This window comes from Pterocles gutturalis, unplaced genomic scaffold, assembly GCF_000699245.1.
Source record: "Pterocles gutturalis isolate BGI_N339 unplaced genomic scaffold, ASM69924v1 scaffold17945, whole genome shotgun sequence".
Taxonomy (NCBI): domain Eukaryota; kingdom Metazoa; phylum Chordata; class Aves; order Pterocliformes; family Pteroclidae; genus Pterocles; species Pterocles gutturalis.
This window is the reverse complement of record NW_010141189.1, coordinates 724-10,536: the sequence shown is the minus strand read 5'-3', so window position 1 is coordinate 10,536 and position 9,813 is coordinate 724. Positions and strand designations below refer to the sequence as shown.

The 9,813-nt window shown below is 51.4% G+C and overlaps 1 protein-coding gene across 1 annotated transcript; it reads right to left on the bottom strand.

Moving 5' to 3' along the window:
• Positions 1-1,468: 1,468 nt before the first annotated feature.
• LOC104469444 (zinc finger matrin-type protein 4-like) lies at positions 1,469-8,541 on the bottom strand (the record flags this gene model as incomplete). The annotated part of the gene is made up of 2 exons (XM_010083944.1): positions 1,469-1,565; positions 8,290-8,541. Coding segments are annotated over 2 exons (349 nt in total), but the record flags the coding sequence as incomplete, so codon positions are not given.
• Between the last annotated feature and the right edge of the window lie 1,272 nt (positions 8,542-9,813).

Genomic DNA, 9,813 nt, shown 5'->3' with positions numbered 1-9,813 from the left:
TCTGCAGAAATTGTCTAAGTGTGGAGATGATGCTCTCCTAATTGCAGGTGGTGGAACAACAGAAGCAGAAGGTGAGGGTATAAAACAGAGGACGCCAGGCACCCTCCCGATGCTGAAAAGAAGTAGCACATATTTCCTGCACATCTATATTTCCCATCCACCAGGCTGCTCTGATTTGAAATGAACTCCTTTATCCTTTGCAATAATACCAGCAGCAACAACAACAACAATAACAACACAAACTCAGAAGGACTGGCAGGGGAAGGATAAATTGCAGCTCTGTGCCCAGGCAGCACATCACAGCTGCTCTCGTTCCAGGTTTCCGACGGGAAGAGCTGCCAGCTCTGCTCTCCAGCAGCGGGGGTCTGCTGCCCTGGGTACAGACACAGACCCCAGCGCAGGCACGGACGACCCCATCAGCACCATCCCAACCCGGGGAAGCAGGGATGTGCCGGCAGTTAGATGTGCTGATAGAGGAAGGGGGATGGAGGCAGGAAAGGACTTGCTGAAGGTCCCGGACGGCTCGTGGCACAGCCCAAACCACGTCTCGCCCGCCTGACCCCAGCCTCTTCTCCACAAACCATCTCGGTAGGTGTGTGGATCACTGCGGCCACCCAGCCACCGCCGCGCCCTCCACCCATCCTTTGCAACGAGAGGCGGGAGAACACCAAACGGCACCGCGTTAGACACTCTGACACCATCAGTTCCTTCTGCTCATTGAGATCCGAATATGACTGCGTGCCCAGGTGCAGAAGGGGGTGGCATTTGGAAAACATTCAGCTGCTCCATGAATAACCAGGATTAATACCGGGAATCTCTGAAGGTCTAACACCAGCTGGGAAGGTCTGCGTTTATCCTTTAGCAGCTTAAGCAAAATTAGACATTAGTACTTATGGCTGGGTCTGACCATCCCACCTCATCTTTCACTGCCCTCAAAGTATTTCAGTAACTAATGACACCTTTTATATCCCTCTTTAATCTGGGCAGCCCCAAGTCCTTCAGCCTGAAACAGTTCCCAAAGCTCACATGTCAGTGTATTACGAGAGATTAGTTCATTCATCCACTCTCTGGTACCATGCAGCCATCACTTCATTTGAATAATTCGTACTAATTGACAGAGCAGCCTCCCTCCTGGTCCCGAAGCTGGGTGACACGTAGCCGCTCCAAACCACAGCACAAACATTTTCCCTTGGAAACACCCAATCCTGTTACACTCCTGGTGTCTCTCCTGAGGTTTAACACATTAAAGAAGCTGCAAACACAAATTTTTGAGGCACCAGGACCAGACATTAACGTCCAGGGTCACTGCTGCCCGTTCCTTCTTCATCCGCCCCGAGCCCTGCCTCCGATATCTGTCTGCAAAGCACCCAGCGCTCCCGACGACAGGTTACCGGGTGCGAAGCACGATCGGATCGATATATTCATCTCGGTGGACACAGACAGACAGGGAAACCATGGAGATACCCACTTGGTCTGGTGCTTGGAGCCCTTCAGGTGCGCGTGGTACTGCTCTATGGAGTTCAGGGTGACGCTGCAGGTGCTGCACGTGTAGCTGCGCTTCAGCCCTGCAGAGAAAACCCAGAGACGTTAATTGTGCATTGTGCTCGGCGCCGGCCGCGTGCTTCGGTGCAAGGTCGGGGCTGCAGCGGGAGGAAAAACACCTTCGTGTGGGCTACAGACTGCTCAGAATCAAAATGTCAGCTGGAAAGCGCTAATGAGTGAAAATGGCTGAAGAAAGGAGGGGGAAAAGGGGGAAAAAAGCAGCATCAACCCTTTCCCCAGCAAACTTCTAAATAAGGAGGAGGTACTCGCATCCCAAATTTCATTTCCAGTTCCCTAGACGTTTCTCTTTACAGTACCCCATCTCTTTACTTTTCCAGGCCAGGCTATGCAAGCATTAGGGAAGCCTAGAGGAATATTTTTAAGAGGCACAGACCAAACAGAACCAAGCCGGGTTCAAAGGCAAATCCCTCCTGGAGACCGCGGTCCCTGCAGCCCGTCAGCACCAGCATCCCTCTCACAAAGCATCGCTGCGCTCAGGCTAACGAGCACACGAGGCCCCATTTATTCCTCTGGTGTTCTGGGAGCAAGCACAATTCAGGGCAATTCCTCATTAATGTATTTAGGAGCCAGATCACTTGGGAAATTATTTTTTTTTTCTCCTCCAGAGGGATCAGCTCTGATGTACCCACCACTGACCTCCGAGAGCCTTTGGCTGAAGGTCAGAGCTGGAAGCCCGGCACCGTTACCCAGTGGCATCCAAAAGCTGGAAGCCAGGAGCTCATTTGCCTGATGGATTTTCTCTTGGCTGCAATACCTGTCTGCAGCCCCTGACCGCAAAGCAGCCTTTGCTTCGCTAATTTTAGCCCTGATAACAATAACAAACAGCTATTTATAAAGCTGTTGCTCTTGCTGCTGGCCAGCTGAGCACCACTGAACGAGAAATAGCATCTCAGCGCATTCACAGCAGAAATGCCATGGAATTCTGTTGGGTTTGTTTTGGGGGGATTTGGGGAGTTCTGGTTTATTTGGGTTTTTTCTACATTCTTGCTCTTAGCTGCCTCTGCTGCTTTCCATTTCATTGTTTATTTGATTGCCACAGTTACAAGAGATTTTCTAAGGAAACGTATTGCATTTTATTTTACAGCGATGTAAATAGCAGAGAAGCTGATCTCGGTGCAGCTGGCCGAGCGGGTTAATGCAGGAGCAGACGGGGCTCCAGAGCCCTGCACGGGTTGTACGCACACAAGGTTTATCTGCTGTTGCAAAACGGAGACAAGTGGTGCCAGCAGCACGGAACCGAACCACACAAACAAACACCCCCAGAGTGACAGAAATGGGGACTACAGCCCGTCCCGCTCCCTGGGTCAGGAAAAGGCAAAAGCTGCACCCTCCAGAGGGGCTGCTGGACCCCGGGCAAGACGCGACCCCCCAGGAGCAGCCCCCAGGGGCAGGGAAAGCGCTGGGTCTGCACAGCGTTCCTCTCCCAATTCCCTGCTCTGCCTCTGGGCACAGGCTGCAGGGAAGGAACAAACCAGGCAATGAAGCGGATTCACGCACATCTCGAGCAGAAGCCACAAAGCGATTGATACCCAGAGTGACAGCAGAGTCTGGGCACAGCCACTGCAGAGCGCCCGAGCCGAAGAACCAAACCCAGCACCACCAGCCTGTGCTCCGCTGCGACCAGCCTCCGCATCTCAGCCACCCGCTGCAGACGAGACGCGCTGACCTGAGCAGCGTGCCCGGAGCGGGCTGCAGGGCTGCAAGGGCAGCACGGCCGGCGGGGAACAGCACGAGCAGAGACACCTTCTGCGTGCAACTCTGAAACGCTCCAAACTGCTTCCCACCGACTGTCCCACAGGGTGGAAAAAGCAAGAGACAGGAGGTGATTCAGGGACATAATAAAAACTGCTCATTTAAAAACTGTAACAGGTTTTACACCGCTGCCAAAGTTCAGTCTTTTACTGGAGATCAACGCTCAGACTGAGGCAGTTATTGGAGCTTCTCTTCCGCTACCATCCTTTCACTCCGTGCTATTTCAGACCTTCTAATAAAGTGAATTGTCCTGGGGGGGTCTGGGGAAAGGAGGTCGGGGTGAAGGAAGGGGTCCAGGGTGAGGGATGCAATCTCTGTATGGCGGCAGACGGAGAAAAACAGTCGCCCGAGATGCCCAGAGAGATTAAAAACCCGCTATTCTCAGCACTATTCATTGTACTAGACAGGAAAATTATTTCTTCCTCATTTAACAGTTTACATCTCAGAATTACATTTTAATGACTTAAGGCTGACAGTGTTTTCAGTTCTCAGCAGGACGAGGAAATCAAGACTTTGCCGCCTCCGAAAAGCTGAAAATCTAAAAATAGCAACCCAGCAGGCAGCAGCAATCAGAGCGAGAGGTGACGGAGAAAAGGCCTTTTCCCAAGGCGCCGTGCTGCCCAGTGGCTGCTGAGAATGGCTGATACTAGTTTTGATTCGCGTCAGTTCAGATTTCCTGGGAAATGCAGAGCTCGGGCTGTTTCTGGGGCATTTATTCCTAGTGCCCCGGTGCACTCCTCTGCAGAGGGTATCAGCACGTGGTCGATCAGGTCATCGTTCACACACCAATGTTCCATTTTGCCCTTCTAGACAGGTTTTCACCCAAAACGTCCCTCGATTACTTTTGCAATCACAGAACATCATGATGGGGAAGCTCCTCCACATCTCCAAAAGCATTTGTTTCTTTCTCCCTTTTTCTTTTTTTTTTCCTTTTTTAAAAATTTATTTCTCCTTCCATATGGAAGTGACCTGGGCACTAGCTGGCTGGTTTTTGTGGGAGAACAGAGAAGCCTCTTCCAGGAACCAGGACAACACCAAAACCAGTTCCCTGCCCTTCACCACACCGGCAGCACCGTAGCTGGAATTTAACCCCATCGTTCCTCTGCCTCGGGGAAGGAGCACAGCGGTTTCAGAGCAGATTTACAGAAACAGTCTCTCCTCCGCCTCCTCCACCGCATTTCCCCGAACAGACCGAGCACAGCTGAACGCACGTCAAACGCCCGTTTCCCTCCAGGATGTCCCTGCGAGGGACAGCAAGCCAGGGCTCTGCTCCTGGAGACGGGCAAAACCTGACATGAATTAAGCATGTAAACGCAGATTTCATGTTCCCAGACCCTGATTCTGCCGTCTCCCTTGCTATGCTGAGTGTCAGGGAGTGGTTTCTTCTCTCCTCCTCTCTTTTGTATTTTAACATCCTAATAACTCCCCTGGCACCACGGACATCGCGCGTACGTTGGCGTTGCAGCAAACCATCGACGCTGAAGTCATTTCTGTCCCATCCTCCTAGGAAAAAAGGGAACTGCGAATTTTAGAGTCTCTGTGGCCGGGTTTCTGCTTTGCACTGATTCACTTCCATGAAGCTCTGAACAGAGCGCTGCAAGCTAATTGAAGGGCTCAGCTTAAAAATACCAGAGCTGGGGAATTCCTGCCATGGGCTGCTGCGCTCTTCAGGAACAGCTTTAATGTACCATGTAATAGTCTCTTTTGACTTTCCACAGCATTACTTCTCTGCAGAAATTGTTAAAACAATTCATTTAGAACAAGTAATGTACGGCCATCCTCACATTTGATCAGTTGATGCTTACCATAATTAACCGCACGGGCTACAGACACACTTACCATTCCCCAGCTGGGTCGACACAGTCCCAAAAAAAATCACTTCTCCTTTTTCAAACTTCAGGCACCAGCTATACCAGCAGTCCCGCTTTTCTCCAACACCTCATACATCTCTCACCCAGGAATTTGGTCCAACAGAAAGTTAAACATCCTCTTCCAACCCTGGCACCTCCCGTTTCCTTCACTAAGCCAGCAGGAGTCAGAAACCACCTCCACCCGTGCCACAGCGCAGGGAAAGGGATGGGAAAGGCGGTGTGCGGCCGGCACGGGTGGTGCGGTGGCACCTTGCTGCAGACCGAGCCCTCGGACCGTGCCGTGACCGCCGCACAGTGGCACCTTGCTGCAGACCGAGCCCTCGGACTGTGCCGTGACCACCGCACAGCGGAGATGGGGACTGGGGAAGAGACCGGTGATAGTTTAAATGAAGGTAATCAGGCTCTAATGCTCAGCAGCTAATTTAACAGCATACATTAACAGCAGCCTTATTGAATCTTAATTACTTGTGTAGGTGGCAACGCCATCAGCAATTACAGTTCCTAACTGGGGACACTGATTTTTTTTTTTCCACCAGCATGTCAAGGCTGCTCACGATGATGAACGAGGGGGGACCCTGTCCCTCCGCCCTGCACTTGAGCACGAAATGAACTCCACCAGAACGAGACCCGGAGAGAGCAGAAAGCGCAGGCTGAAACCACAGCCCACTGTCACCTCCAGAATACCAAAAATCACAGTATTGGATCTCACCGGAGCTTACCCAAGCTGCCCACTTGGCTGAAACTCCGATTTCACAAATCGCACCCACCCGAAGCGTGCTGGAGCCGCGCACCGGCTCCGCAGACCGGTGGCGATGGGAAGGTGTCCCCAGCCCAGCAGGCTGCGCAGGGAAACGCTGTGCTCTGTATTCACATCGGCACCCTCACGGCACATCAGCATTCCCTACCCTGCATCACGACAGGCGCTCATGTAAAATTGAACGCACCCCTATATCCATTAAATAAAATATTAACAAGTCAAGTCATTAATGTCATTCGGCATAAAATGCATTAAAACGCATTCCAGGGGAGCACTTGTTAAATCGCCTTTTACTAACCAAAAGTGACAGCACAGAACGAAAAGTATTTATAAGGCATACAAGGAAATTATGAGCTGAGAAGGAAAATGAAACTCAGCTGTTTGCCTGATTTTTCAAGGCAGCATCTGCAACTACGACAATTTACCTGAAAACACAAAGGCTTCAGGTGACAACATCCCCCTGCAGCCGTCCCAGTCCCGCCTCACTGCAGAGGTGCTGGATTTTATTTTGGGGATTCGCAGTGCCATCCCCTCCAGAGGCACCGGTTTCCTCTTTCTCATTTCTGAGAAGAAAATAAGACTTCAAAATTGCAAGATGAGCACTTGGCCAGAAGAATCAATGTTTTTGTTTCCTATAAATATCAGTTGTCCACAAATATATCTCTATTGTTATTTCTCCAAATACACATTCATATTTATCAATAAATATTTTATTATAGGCATTATCAAAACATCAAAGGCTGCTGGAATGTTTCACTTCAACCGACACTGCTCGTTCCAGGATCACACAATGCATCAAATGCTCATCTCCCACAGCAGTCAAAATAGAATTAATATTTAAGTTGTGATGGGAGAAGCCACCGGGGGAGCGTGGGAAGGAAATGAGTTTGCATTCTAGCGAACACCGAGGCGGCAAACCAAGCGCAGAGCACGGGGAGCGCGCGGCCGTAACCCCACAAAGCGCTGCCCAACGCCAAACCCAAACCCAACCACGCACAGAACCGCCACGGAGTCAGAACCAGCACGGGGCGATGAGTGCACAAAGCCCTCCGATTTCAGCTCTCCTAGGCACAGCTAAATGAATAAAACACTTACAATCAATTTATTTACAGCTAATGACATCCTCAGCCACTCTTGAGCTTGGCACAGTTCAAAGTACTAAGCGCCTCCATGTTATTGTCCCGGGTTTTATTTCCCCGCGTGTTTTCAGCAGCGGGCAGTGACTCAGCCGCATGAATCATTTATGGCATTGTGAGTCACTCTAGGTAGCACACGAAGGATCTGGATAACCGTTACAAGGTTTATTTGAGATCGAGAGATGCACAACATACTGCACAGCCATTGGTATTTAAAGGAAAATTATTTCATTTAGCAAGAAAGAATAAAAGAGGTGTTTTAACACGTTAATGCAACGTCTTGCTGGCAAACCATATTTCCTCTCCCGCATGGTTTTGAAAATCAAACCTGCACTTTCTCCTCAGCCTACTGCAGCCAAACACGTTGTGTGCACACAGGATTACAATCACGGCCACAGAGGAAACTTTCAACAGGAGGCTGGCCCCTCTCCTCTGTAGTTACACAGCCATGTTAAAGAGACGCTTTGTGCAGAACTCAGCCTGAGCCGCATCCTCAGCCGGTACCAACAGGCACATCCCCACCAGCGGCACAGCGGGATGGAGCCAGTCCCTCGTCAGTGCCGGGGGGACCAGGGACGTGCAGGGGGTCCAGCAGCTGCAGCTGTGTGCAGCCCCCCCAGGGACCCCACAGGTGCCAGCGCCCACAGAGCTGAGAGCACCGTGGCTGGACCGCCTGGCGGGGCTGGGACGGACGGACGGACACTGCTCTCCCTCCAGTGGAACACGGAAAACTCGTGTTTGACATCCCCATAGCAAATGCTCGGCTCCTCTCTCCTGCTGTTGACCCAGGGCCATTGCCACAGAACACTGCTAATGCCCATCTCCCCATCAGGGAGAGGCAGGGAGTGCTCTGCCTCCAGCACAAACCTCCCGTCCCCGTCCCCATCCCCATCCCCATGTGCCAAGCACTGTGACACGTTCTCCTCCCAGCTCCCAGGGATCGTCCCCGTTTGCTCGAGGACAGAAGCGTGTGCTAACGAAAGGGCTATGTCAGGAAGAGGCAGAAGAAATACCTGGGAAACAATTTTCAAAGGATGCTGCTGCGATGGCAGACTCATCTCAGAGGAGGGGTTTCCTACATTAGCGGGAACCCCTAAAGCCGTAAGAGCACCAGGGTCTGCCCTGCGCCACGGCACCAGCGGGACTGCAACCGCAGGGGCGAGGGCGGCGTGGCTGCGGTTCCTCGCCCTCCACGTACCGACACTCTCACCTCTCAGCTCGCCCAGGTCCAGGGTCTTCCCCAGCTGCTCCAGGAGGTCGGCCCTGGCCGCGTTCTTCTTGTGCTTCTTGCCGTCGTAGTGCTGCTGCGCCATGAGGGGGTTGTTGAACCAGGCTGCGCACAGCTGGCAGTACCGGTCCGAGTCCCGCCGCTGCTGCGGTGACGGGACCACCACGGGGCCGTCCGGCGGGACCACCGCGGGGCCGTCCGGGTGCGGCGGCTTCAGGGAGCTCAGAGCGGATTCTGCAAAGGGAAACGTTCAGACGTGAGCTCCTCTGTGCCGGTGCCGAGTAACAGCAGACCCTGAGGCAGATCCCACGTTAGACACGCGGAATAATCAGCAGCAGTCACAGGGTCCCACTGGATATGTTGGACGGTACTGCTTAGAGATCTACCATTACTCATAAATAAAGCAGCAGGACAGGACGGCACAGGACTGTTCCTCCTCTCTCTGCACACCCCTCGCTGGGAGGGGAGGATGCTCTCGTTGCAGTTGCACGTTTTATCCCTGTTGTGACTAAACCTGCTAAACTTATCCTGCTTAAATTGCCGCTTCCAGGAAAAACTGCCAGTGAGAATAAACAAAACGTGCAAAACCATCCAGCTTTCAAGATAAAGAGACAGATTTATCATTATCTGATGATTCTTATTTTTCAATTTGTTTGGCCTCAGAAAGAAGAGGGAAAGCTGCAGTAACTAAATTGTCACAGAAAAAAAAAATATTCAACAGCCAGTCCTCTTATTCAAATATCTCCACATTGTGAACTGGCAGCTACCAGCAAACCCACGACCTTTATTTAATCCCATTTCCCTTCAGATTCACCAAGAGGCCATCTGGGAACACAAACACAGTCCCCAAATAATTTCAAAGAAAAATGGGTGACTAGTCTTTACGTAACGGAGCTGCACCTTGTTTGCCGGAGTTTCCTACTTTGTACAATGTAAGTCACGCAGCCACAGAAACACAATTTAAATTAAACTTCAGATAACACTGGGATACAAAAATATACGACGACTAGTGCTTAATTACCACACCTTATTCAAAAATTCCCTTTTATGTGGTTTTCTTTTTCTTTTCTAGATGAAGCGCCTGCTACCTCAATAATTAACAAACCACTCTCTCTGTGACACGAGAACAGGCAGATTTTAGGGTGGCGAGGACGAGCTCGGTCGCTCTCCTTTGATCAGGCGGCTCCGCGTTATCCATCCCAGCTGAGCCCTGGGCTTTTTTAAACCCCGCCGCAGCGCCTGGCACCGGGACGGCAGCAGCGACGACAACGGGGATATATCCAGCCCACTGCGACTGCCTCCACGGCTCCAGAAAGTTAATATTCTTATAAATCTTCTGCTGACCTGCTCGGGAAGGGATGTCTATTCGCCTTCCTCAAGGAAATTGTATCTTAAGTATAATGTTACTTACAACCTTATCAGCTTCCAGGGGTTTAAAGCTTGTATTGTTTTTGATGACAAGTGCCCCGGTATCAGAGTTCCATGGTGCGGGCGGGCGGCTGCGGC